This window comes from Phacochoerus africanus, chromosome 14 (assembly GCF_016906955.1).
Source record: "Phacochoerus africanus isolate WHEZ1 chromosome 14, ROS_Pafr_v1, whole genome shotgun sequence".
Taxonomy (NCBI): Eukaryota; Metazoa; Chordata; class Mammalia; order Artiodactyla; family Suidae; genus Phacochoerus; species Phacochoerus africanus.
Genome location: NC_062557.1, coordinates 24,379,867 through 24,392,303, shown reverse-complemented (window position 1 = coordinate 24,392,303; position 12,437 = coordinate 24,379,867). Strand labels below are relative to the sequence as shown.

At 51.5% G+C, this 12,437-nt stretch overlaps 1 protein-coding gene across 1 annotated transcript; it reads left to right on the top strand.

Moving 5' to 3' along the window:
- Positions 1-5,347: 5,347 nt before the first annotated feature.
- Positions 5,348-12,003, top strand: PRR15L (proline rich 15 like). The gene is made up of 2 exons (XM_047758176.1): positions 5,348-5,602; positions 10,858-12,003. Exon 2 carries the CDS (start codon positions 10,874-10,876, stop codon positions 11,174-11,176), a length of 303 nt encoding a protein of 100 aa, XP_047614132.1. The 5' UTR covers positions 5,348-5,602; positions 10,858-10,873; the 3' UTR covers positions 11,177-12,003.
- The last annotated feature ends 434 nt before the right edge of the window (positions 12,004-12,437 follow it).

Here is a 12,437-nt window from a genome sequence, read left to right as displayed (position 1 = left end):
GCTCATACCCCACTACTCCCTGAGGTTTCCCTGAAGGGGAGCAACCTCAACCCCTCCAATGGCAACCTCTACACCCACCTCAGACCCACCCCTGTCTGCTCCCAGCTGTACCTGCTGTAGTCCCTGGAGACCTGCCTTTGGCCTTGCCCCACTATCCTCTCAACCAGGCTGGGCACCCCTTCTCCTGGCCTTCCAGAGGTAGGGAAGTGCTGAGGAGACTGGGAGCCCCTCTCTTCTTCCTGCTTTGGGAAATAAATATCCCTAGAGCTTAGATCTACTCTCCGGGCAGAGGTCAGTAAGCGGGGAAAGATCTGTTGGACCAGAATAAATATGTAACCCAATGGGGCCTCATCACTCCATGTCTCAACAGGGCATCAAGGTCCCTGGAGCTTCCTTAGGTGTATTTTACTTTTTTTTTTTTTTGTCTTCTGCCTTTTTAGGGCCACACCCATGGCATGTGGAGGTTCCCAGGCTAGGGGTCTAATTGGAGCTACAGCTGCCGACCTACACCACAGCTCACAGCAACACCGGAACCTTAATCCACTGAGCGAGGCCAGGGATCAAACCTGCAACCTCATGGTTCCTAATCAGATTTGTTTCCGATGCACCATGATGGGAACTCCTATTTTACTTTTATTTATTTATTTTTTTCTTTTTACGGCCACACCTGCAGCATATGGAAGGTCCCTGGCTAGGTGTTGAATCGGAGCCACAGCCATAGCAATATCAGATTCGAGCTGCATCTGTGACCTACGCCACAGCTTGTGGCAACACTGGATCCTTAACCCACTGAGTGAGACCAGGGATCAAACCCACATTCTTATGGACACTGTCAGGTTCTTAACTCATTGAGCTACAGTGGGAACTCACCTTAAGTGTATTTTACTTGCTTTACACACCAAGGACAAATTTCTGGAAATGTGCGTACTGCATGTTTGTATACGGAATATAAGGCTTGAACCTAGTTTTAGGAAGTCCATTAAAAGGTGGAAAACTGGGAGTTCCTGTTGTGGCGCAGTGGTTAACGAATCTGACTAGGAACCATGAGGTGGCGGGTTCGATCCCTGCCCTTGATCAGTGGTTTAAGGATCCAGAGTTGCCGAGAGCTGTGGTGTAGGTCGCAGACGTGGCTTGGATCCCGAGCTGCTGTGGCTGTGGCGCAGGCCGGCAGCTACAGCTCCAATTAGACCCCTAGCCTGGGAACCTCCATATGCCATGGGTGCGGCCCTAGAAAGAAAAAAAAAAAAAAAAAAAGGTGGAAAACTATGGTTGTTCCTGGGTTTTGGCACCAAAAAAAAAAAAGGTGGAAAACTTGATAAGAGTTCTCTTGTGGTGCAGCGGGTTAAGGATTCAGTGCTATCACTGCAGTGGCTCAAATAGTTCCCTTGGCTCAGGTCCTGTCCCTGGCCTGGGGAACTTCCATATGTTGTGGGCATGGCCAAAAAGAAAAAAAAAAAAAAGGTAGAAAATTCTATAAAGCAATAAAGCCGCCTTGTGGGGGTAATCTGTTTAAGAGATATTCACAGTTTACAACCTTATCAAAAACTCCCCTCCCAACCAGCTCCTTCCAGAAATAAACCTCCCAAAGGTCAGGGGTGGGGTCTGACTTCCCAGACTGCCTTCTCTGTTTTCTCTTTTTGGACCACGCCCACGGCAGGTGGAAGTTCCCCAGCCAAGGATCGAACCCATGCCACAGCAGTGACCCAAGCCCCTGCAGTGACAATGCCTGATCCTTAACCCACTGCACCATAGGGGAATTCCTTAAAGGGCAAACCATCTGGGCATCCACTGAATTTTGCCCACTGGAGCTCTTTCTCCAGTGTGGAGGTGAGAGAACAGGACGCTGGCCCCTTGGGTTCCAGACTTTGGAAAGCCCTGCATTTTGAATTAAGGGGAGTGAGTGCTTCCAGCACAAACCCCGTCCTCTATGGATGGAAATGACACCCTGGCCCTTGCTGATGGTCCTCCAGGCTAGTGCTCCTTCCACCATCCTTCCAGTATCTTCCTAACACCTGAGATAAGATAAGTCTTTAGCCTCTTCTGGTGTCTTCTGGACTGGATACTCTCAAATACAGTAGGCTTCAGAGAAAATGATAGGTCTAGAAGCTGTGGGCACCTTTATGTGACAACTGTGCATACCTCTCATGAGAGGCAGGGGGACCTTACAAAATAACATCCTCAATTCACACAGACCTCTGGGGAACTGATAACATAGCAGCAAGCCTGCTGTATCTGAAACCGTGAGAAGTGAAATAAATGGGTTTTCTCTCCTATTTACCTGCTCCAGGGAGAGTGGGACAAAGGCAACTGGCTACATTAAGAATTTCTTGGAGTTCCCGTCGTGGTGCAGTGGTTAACGAATCTGACTAGGAACCATGAGATTTCGGGTTCGATCCCTGGCCTTGCTCAGTAGGTTAAGGATCTGTTGTTGCCATGAGCAGTGCTGGAGATTGAAGACATGGCTTGAATTTGGCATTGCTGTGGCCGTGGCCGTTGGCCAGTACCTGCAGCTCTGATTCAACACCTAGCCCTGGAACTTCCATGTGCCCTGGGTGCAGCCCTAAAAGGAAAAAAAAAAAAAAGAATTTCTTAGGAGTTCCTTGGTGGTTCAGCAGGTTAAAGATCTGGTATTGTCTCTGCTGTGCTTTGGGTTCAATCCCTGGCCTGGGAACTTCCACATGTGTGGGTACAGCCAAAAAAATTTTTTTTCCTTAGAATCAAGATAATACTTCTGTTTCTTATTTGTATTTTTTTTTTTTTTGCTTTTTTAGGGCTGAACTTGCAGCATATGGAAGCTCCCAGGCTAGGGTTTGAATCGGAGATGCAGCTGCCTGCCACAGCCACAGCCACAGCCACGCCACATCCGAGCTTCATCTGTGGATCTACATCACAGCTCACAGCAACCTGGAATCCTTTATCCCATGGGCCAGGGATTGAACCCGCATTCTCACTAGTCAGTTGGATTCTTAACCTGCTGAGCCGTAATGGGAACACCCTCTCATTTGTATTTTATTTATTTATTTATTATTTATTTTTTGCCATTTCTTGGGCCGCTCCCTCGGCATATGGAGGTCCCCAGGCTAGGGGTCCAATCAGAGCTGTAGCCACCAGCCTACACCATAGCCAACGCGGGGATCCAAGCTGTGTCTGCGACATACACCACAGCTCACAGCAACGCCTGATCCTTAACCCACTGAGCAAGGCCAGAGATCGAACCCGCAACCTCATGGTTCCTAGTTGGATTTGTTAACCACTGCGCCACGACGGGAACTCCTCATTTGTATTTTAAAGGTTGCATTAAGTACCTACTATATGTCAGATCTGTATCAGGGATAGATAATTCTGGGCTCGAGGAGTTAAAATTCTGTAAGGGAAGCAAATACATGACCAGGTCATTGCAGTTTTATAAATGCGTGTGTGTGTGTGTGTGTGTGTGTGTGTGTGCATATATAATCAATCATGGTATATAGCATATTAAATAGAAGCATGTGAGCAAGCCCTGTAGGAACAAGGAAATTCCTGGTGGAGTAGGGGGCATAATAATTAATTCAGGCCTCGAGGGACAAATAAAAATTTGTCTTGGTTTACACAAAGGGAGGGGACACTCTTCCTGACTGCATTGTCTTAGGCAGCCTCTGTATCCAGGAAGGTAGGCAGAAAAAGGCCCAGCATCCTCTTCCAGGGAACTTTGGGAGAGGAGGCTGTAGAGACCCCATCCTAGGAGGGCCGGGCCAAGTGGGTCCCACCACAGGCCATGGGAGCCCTTGAAAGGCTATCTACCTGAGGCCCAGGGGCAGGGGGGCTTTTTGGGATGGAGCTAAACATGAACTCAAGAGGCTATGAGAAGCTGAACCAAGTAGAAGCAAGGTTGGAAATGATGGGCTAGATTTGAGAGTTGGTTAGTTAGAAGTTTAATTTTTTTAATTTTAATTTTTGTGGCTGCACCCACATCATGGAAAAGTTCTTGAGCCAGGGATCAAACCAGTGCCACAGCAGCAACCCAAGTTGCTGCAGTGACAATGCCGCACTTAACTTACTATGCCACCAGAGAACTCCTAGTTAGAATTTTATTTTATTTATTTTTCTCTTTAGGGCCGCAAGTGCAGCCCATGGAAGTGCCCAGCCTAGGAGTCCATTCAGAGCTACAGCTGCCAGCCTACGCTACAGCCATAGCAATGCTGGATCCAAGCTGTGTCTGGGACCTGCACCACAGCTCGTGGCAATGCTGGATCCCTGACCCATTGAGCAAGGCCAGCGATCGAACCCGAATCCTCATGGATACTAGTTGGATTCATTTCCCTGCGCCATAACGGGAACTCCCTACTTAGAATTTTATTTTATTTATTTTATTTTTATTTTATTTGTTTTGTTTTTTGTCTTTTTGCCATTTCTTGGGCCGCTCCTGTGGCATATGGAGGTTCCCAGGTTAGGGGTTGAATCGGAGCTGTAGCCACCTGCCTACGCCAGAGCCACAGCAACACAGGATCCGAGCCGCGTCTGCAACCTACACCACAGCTCACGGCAATGCCGGATCCTTAACCCACTGAGCAAGGGCAGGGATCGAACCCACCACCTCATGGTTCCTAGTCGGAGTCGTTAACTACTGCGCCACGACGGGAACTCCATCCCTACTTGGAATTTTAAATGTGACTTGGAGAGAGAGCCATGGGTAGGGGGAATTGTGTATCTTTTCTTTACCCAGTGTCTTGCTCTAAGTCCATGAGGAAGGTAGGATTTCAAGGCCTCTAAGCAAGGGAGGAACAAATGAAGATGCTTGAGGTTGTGGTGGGTCTGGAGAGCCTGGGCTTCCTACCCCCTGCTCCTAGGGAGATTTTCAAGAAGGCCCCTCAGATCAGGAGGGAAGCATAGCCCCCCACCCAGCACCCGCCTGAAGCTTCAGAGTGGAGCGAACAGCCTGGGAACCGGTCCGCCAACCAGTTTAACCAGGGACTGGTTTCGACTCCGGAGTTCAAAGGAGCTGGGTACACCCGGTCCCTCCCGGCCAACCAACGGAGCAGCAGCCCTTAACCCTTTCCCGATTGTGCCTGGGGCCACGTCCAGGTGGCAGTCTGTGTTAGAGAGGGGTCTGGTCTCTTTGGGGCATGAAATGGGTGAGGAGTGACCTTGGCTATGGCTGGGGGTGGCAGCCAGGCACCTGAGAGTGGGGAAACTGGAGCCTCTCTCCCGTGTTCCCCCCACCCCAGACCTCCCTCGGGATTTCCTCCTCCCGGCTAGGCGTTCCCTGGAGGACCCTGGCTTCTGGGTGGGTGCAGGGGCACTGGGATTGGATTTCTGGGGTGATGAATATTCATCAGCTGAGCCAGCCTCTGCTTCTGTTTACTTAGCCGGGAGGGGCTGGGTTTCAGGTTCACCTTGACTGCTGGAGCCGCAGCGGGGCAGGTACCCGCTCCTGCACCTGTTTCTCTTGCACCTGCTGCACAGCTGCTCCTACCCAGCTCTCCCGGCCCGAGCCTTGCCTGGTGTGCGGGTGGCACCCCGGAGGCACCCCCACCTCCCGCCAGTCTCCCTGGGGGCAGCTCCTACACTCTGCTCCTTCTCTAGGGCATCTCTCGCCTCCAGTCCGGAGCAGTCAGGATAACAGGTACAGGCAGAGGGTGGGTGGGTGGGGAAACCAAGGCACAGACCCCTGCCAGGGCACCCCGTTCTGCCTCCACAGCTGACAGGCCCAGCTGGGAGGGGGAGCAGGCGTCTCTCCTTAGGTGGGCAGGCGGAAAGCCACTCATCCCCCTGGCTTCTTGGCATCTGTCCAGGCCTCCCGCAGAGATCCTTCTGGGAAAGTTTCACTCCAGCGCAGTTTCTCTATTAACTCTTGCTGAACTGGAGCCTACCACCTCCTACCCCCCAGCCTGGAGGGTGTTTTCAGCTGTTCGGTAGGAAGATCCTCTGTCCACCCACGGTGCCCCAGTCTTAGGCAGAGTGGAGAAGTACCACAAGGGCATTGCAGAGAGATGGCCTGGTGTTGGTGGCAGGGGTTCTGGGTTTTGTCTTAGAAATAGAAGCCGACTTGCTCCCTCCACATCCGCTGCCCCTTCTAACCTTCCACCTCCACCCCTAGTCAATGGTTAGCTTGCCCCAGCTCAGAAGGGGCCCAACCCAGTCTGGGCAAGGCCCTCAGGACAGCTCACAGAACGCAGCTGGCATGGTGGGGGGCTGTCCTGGGGTGCCCAGGTACATGCCAGGGTGCAAGCTGTCCCAGAAGGCCCTGTGTGGGTTCCCAAGCTGTACACATAGTGGAGGTGGCGCTGGCATCCTCAGGGCTGATTTTGATCACCCCGTGGATTACAATGCTCTGGGGCAAGGGCCCAGCCCTCAGCGGGGCTTGCTCAGGGCCCTGACTAAGCAGACATGTCTCCAAATGCTAAGTCTCTTCAAAATCCAAGGTATACGCCCCCACCACCCTCCACTCCCCACCCTCCTGTGATTAGGCACAGCCATGTGACTGCAGGCATCTGTCCCTTTGCAACTTTGGACACCTGGGATATTGTGTCACTTTTTTTTTTTACCCTAAAGCAAATCAGATTTTACACTCTCTTGGGATAGTTCACTCTTTTAAAGAATCTTACAACTGGGTTATTCTGTAAAACAAAGAATAATTTGAAGTTCTCATTGTGGCACATCGGAAACGAATCCGTCTAGGAACCATGAGGTTGCGGGTTCGATCCCTGGCCTCGCTCAGTGGGTTAAGGATCTGGCGTTGCTGTGAGCTGTGGTGTAGGTTGCAGATGTGGCTCGGATCTGATGTTGCTATGGCTGTGGTGTAGGCTGGCAGCTGTAGCTCCACTTTGACCCCAGCCTCCATATGCCACGCGTGTGGCCTTAAAACAACAACAACAAAAAAAACAAAGAATAATTTATCTGCTGTGCAAATTCAGATTTCCATAGGTCAGTTTTGCCTAAAGGGCCAAACACCTGCTTACTGGTGCTGGTGTGTCCTCCTGAACAGAAATGATAGCAAGGTCTGGCAGACAGCATCTTGGAGAGACCAGAGTTCAAGGCTGGGAGACAAGGGCACCGATGCCTTGGTGCCATGATGGAAGCTCCAGGGCAGGGTCCTAGGGCTATTCCAACCTCTCTCTGCGGTTTTTCTGACAACTTCCTTGTGATCTGTTCCTCCTTTTACTCCAAGGAGAGTTAAGCCCTGTGGATGCCAAGTTCAAATAGCTATAAAAGTGGGTATATTTTAACTAGCACAAGCAGAAGCCACTTCCTCTCATGGAACTAGGCAGTTTGGTGGTTACTGCTGGTTTAGGAGCTGGATCCTCCACTCTCCAAGTTCCTTGGCAGCCCTGGATGAGCAGTGGTGGGGCTGTGGGCCTTGCCCCAGACCAGGTGGTTACTGGGGCACCCACAGGCCAAGCAGGAGCCCTATTCCTCCTTCCCAGCTCTCCCCACCACTCCTTCCAGAAACCCATTCTGGCACACCAAGTTCTGTGCAAGGCTGTGCTAAGCCCAGGTGAGGCAGGCGGCCAAAGCAAAGCTCTCAGGCTGTCCCCTTGGTGTGCTCACCTCTCCAGGGTGCCCTGAAAGTATTTATCTGACCACACACCCCTCCTTCACTCCCCAAGTGGGAGCTGCACTAGATCTCACCGGGATTCTCTTGCTACTTGAGCTCAGCCTGAGGGACAGAGCTGGCACCGTGGGATCTGCTTCCTGGGCGAAGCAGTGGGAAGGAATTGACGGGGAATGTGCTCTGGGCAAGGGGACAGGGATATGGAGGGACAGGGGACCACAGCCACAAGGGAGCCACAGATGTAGGCGCACAGCTCGTTCCACATCTAGGTGAGCACCCTGCTTTCATTTTTCCTGATTTGGATACTCTCCCCTCTTAAAAAAAAAAAAAAAATCCAGACTCATTATGGAAAATCTGGGAGTCAGAAAAGTAGAGGAGAAAACATCCCCTATTCCGTCTACATAAATAAAGCCAATATTAATTATTTGTCATCTTTCTTTCCTTCTTTCTTTCTTTCTTCCTTTCCTTCCTTCCTTCCTTCCTTCCTTCCTTCCTTCCTTCCTTCCTTCCTTCCTTCCTTCCTTCCTTCCCTCTCTCTCTCTCTCTCTCTATTTAGGTCTGTACCCACGGCACATGGAAGTTCCCAGGCCAGGTGTCAAATCAGAGCTGCAGCTGCTGGCCTACGCCAGAGCCACAGCAATGCCAGATCCGAGCTGCATCTGTGACCTACACCACAACTCACAGCAACCCCCAATCCTTAACCCACTGAGTGAGGCCAGGGATCGAACCTGCATCCTCATGGATACTAGTCGGATTCATTACTGCTGAGCCCTGATGGGAACTCCATTTGTCATATTTCTTTCTGGTATTTTTAGAGAATGTAGTTAAGACCATCAGTTTTGGAGTTCCCACTGTGGCTCAGCAGGTTAAGAACCCCACCAGTATATGACCAGTATATGTGGGTTCGATCCCTGGCCCCACTCAGGGGATAAGGATCCAGCATTGCCATGAGCTGTGGTTTAGGTCACAGACAAGGCTCGGATCTGGCATTGCAGTGGCTGGGGTGTAGGCTGGCAGTTGCAGCTCTGATTTGACCCCTCGCCTGGGAACTTCCATATGTCATGGGTGCGGCCCTAAAAAGAAAAAAAAATAAATTAGGTATTTCCAAGAAAAAAAGACCATCATTTTCATAAGGAGGTGATATGCTTGCCTGGGCGTGGGCCTGCTCCCCGTCTAGCTTTCTGGTCACCGCCGCTGTATTGCACCTTCTTCCCCATGACTTTCACAGCCCCCACCATGGGGTCCTGAGAAGCAGACCACCAATCTCTCCAGCCCCAGAGGCGTCTCCACTTCTCATCTCTCTGCCTGTTCTTTTGTCGATCTGAATTCCTCCAGCCTGTGCTCTCTTGCTCTTGGGATGTCCAGGCAGCTTCATCTGCCAGATCTTCCACCAGCTCAGACAGCAACTTGGGCCACCTCTGTGTCAGGACACATCATGGTGTCGGTGGAGAAGCCAGGACTTCAGCCCCCTTCCCCCACCCTTGCAGGGTGTCTTTACGGAGGGTCCAGCCCGTGGAAACCATACCCCACAGGGACCTCTTGGCCCCACCAAACCTTCCAAATGCTTGGGTCCCCTTCAAACCCCTGTCCTCGTGGAAGCTTATCGGGAGAGGTAACCATCTCTTAATAATGATTACATTAGCATAAGTTTTCCTTTGCAAAGCATGTCTACAGGGCAGGGATTAATCTTAGAGATAAATGTTAGGGCTGGAAGGGATGGGTGATGCAATCCTTTGGGGGAACATGAGCAGAGGAGGGTCTGGGGAAGGGGTGGCCAAGGACACATCCCCAGGAAACCATTTGAGCCAGGCAGCAGGGACAATGGGACAGCCACACCCCGCTGCCATGCAGCTTTGAGCCTCCAGGCCCCTTGGGTCTGTGGGGTATGGTGATCACAGGCTGGAACCTCCCGCTCCCAGCCGATGTTCCTCCCGCTTAGAAAAACCCCAGCTGACCCACCACTGGGGAGTCCGAATTACTCTGAACATCACGAATCCTATTTAGGGAGTTCCCGTTGTGGCTCAGTGTTTAACAAACCTGACTAGGATCCATGAGGACTCCGTTTCTTTTTTTGTTTGTTTTTGTTTTTGTTTTTTTTTGTTTTGTTGTTGTTGTTGCTATTTCTTGGGCCGCTCCCGCGGCATATGGAGGTTCCCAGGCTAGGGGTCGAATCGGAGCTGTAGCCACTGGCCTACGCCAGAGCCACAGCAACTCGGGATCCGAGCCGCGTCTGCAATCTACACTACAGCTCACGGCAACGCCGGATCCTTAACCCACTGAGCAAGGGCAGGGACCGAAACCCGCAACCTCATGGTTCCTAGTCGGATTCGTTAACCACTTCGCCACGACGGGAACTCCAGGACTCCGTTTCTGTTCCTGGTCTTGTTCAGTGGGTTGAGGATCTGGCATTGCTGTGAGCTATAGTGTAGGTCGCAGACACGGCTTGGATCCAGCATTGTTGTGGCTGTGGTATAGGCCGGCAGCTGTAGCTCTGATTAGACCCCTAGCCTGGGAACCTCCATATACCGAGGGTGCGGTCCTAAAAAGCCAAAAAGAAAAAAAAAAGACAAAAGACAAAAAAAAATTCTATTTAATTTTATAATGGATTCCAAGCAAAATGCACAGGTTGTTTCTGTCTGTCTGACACCAGCTAACCATCTACCCACTCCTGGCAGCAGGGCCTGGAGGTGTAGCAGGAGGAGCTTGAGAAGGTGGCAAAGGCGGGGTTGCTTTGTGACCTGGGTGAGCTGTTCACTGTCCTGCAGCTCCAAGGAGCTTGAAGTCTCAGAGCTGCGTGGCAGTGGGGTGTGGCTGTCCCATTGTCCCCACTGCCTGGCCCAAATGGCTTCCCCGTGGATGTTTTCTTGGCAGTCCCTTCCCTAGACCTCTCTCTGCTCATATTCTCCCAAAGGACTGCGTCACTTACTTGAATGCTGGGTTCATTTGGCCCCTTCAGTTCTTTCATGTCCAGGCTATTTGTCTTTCTTCTTCTTTATACAGCCACTCCTGTGGCGTATTTAAGTTCCCGGGCTAGGGATCGAATTGGAGCCACAGTGGCCAGCCTACACCATGACCACAGCACCGTGGGATCTAAGCCACATCCCCAACCTATGCTGTGGCAATGCCAGATCCTTAACCCACCGAGCAAGGCCAGGAATTGAATCCGCATCCTCCTGGATATTAGTTGGGCTCTTAACCTGCTGGGCCACAATGGAAACTCCAAGCCCAGGCTGTTAAAATAGCCCACGGTTCAGAGACTAGAAAGGACTGCTCCAAGGCCCCTTCTCTCCTCTGATCCCTTTCTCTCTGCACTCCTGCACCTGCAGAAAGCCCCACAGCGCCATGACCGAAGTTGGTTGGTGGAAGCTGACCTTCCTCCGGAAAAAGAAATCCACCCCCAAGGTGTTGTATGAGATCCCTGACACCTACGCCCAGAGCGAGGGCGGTGCGGAGCCCCCGAGGCCGGACAGCGGGAGCCCAGACAGCGAGTTTAACACCCGCCTGGAGAAGATTGTGGACAAGAACACGAAGGGCAAGCACGTCAAAGTCTCCAATTCGGGCCGCTTCAAAGAGAAGAAAAAAATCCGGGCCACGCTGGCGGAGAACCCCAGCCTCTTTGATGACAGGGAGGGCAAAGGACAGTGAAGGGGACCAAGGAGGATGCTAGGCACCTCCTGGCTCGCTGCCGTCAGCTGGCTCTGAGACGGGAGCTTGCCACGCTGGCCTCTTTGGCCACAGCTGAAGCCGTGGGGGAAGGTGATGCCTGCTGGCAGGAAAGTTCTGGTTTTAGGTTGGTATTTATGTGCTCCCGTGTTCTGGAAGGCCTGAGAGATCCCAGGCCTTCCCACCTCCCCCGCCACACACAAAGGCCCTCCAGCTCAAGGATGGAAAGTCCTGGAAGCAGGGGCAGTGCCGGCAGGGTGGTGGGTATGACAAAGAATGGAGAGAGGGAGCCGGACCGATCTCACCTCCTCCTAGGCATGGGGTCAAGGGTGAGTGTGAATTGCTGCTCCCTCTACTTTCTCTACCTGTGATTGTTCCTCGGACCAGTTCTGAGAGTGTAGTTTCCAGAAGTCACGTGATGGTGGGTGGTTTCCGGGAGTTGAGCCCAGAGATGCTGCACTCGAGCTCACCTCCTAAGGCGAGTGGGACACTTCCTGGAACTTTGCCCCCAAGGTGCGCAGGAGGAGGGGGACCCTGGTACTCCAAGGGGGTGCTACCAAAGGCCAGATTAGGGACCCCACAGGTTCCTGCACACCTTCAAAGGGAAGCTACACTTCCCCCACCGGCCCAAACTTGGAAAGAGGGTGGAGAAGCTTTAAAAGCAACCAGTTCTGTGTCCTCCTCTCCCTGCTAATATTTAAGAATGGATCAGCCCCAGAGATAAGTCCTGGAGCCTTGAATTTTGCTTAAAAAAATAATGATAGGTTTCTCTTTTTGTAATAAACAATGCTGCAAAAGCAGAGAACCTATTTATGCTCTTGTCTTGAATTTAGTAAGATGCTGTTTTTCATGCCTTTGCTCCTTTCATGTGAGTAAAATGCAATTTTGTGCTCAAACTGTTCCTTTTAAGCATCAGGAAGGGTCTCGTGTGTAAAAATGTCTTCCCTGGATCACTAACTTCACCACCAAGCCATCTTTAGCATCTAGGGATGGAGAGATCAAAGGAGGGAGCTAGTTACCCCTCAGTGGTTAGTTTTTTTCTGGATCTGTTGTCAGGGACTCCAAGAGAATGGAGCAGACCTCTGGTGACTAACCCCAAAGTCTCAGTGGTTTGGTTTGGGATCAAGATTTGAATTCTGGTTCTACTGTTTAGTAGCTGGGTGATTTTGAAAAGGTTAAAAACAAACAAACAAACAGGAGTTCCCATTGTGGTGTAGCGGAAATGAATCCCCTAGTAACCATG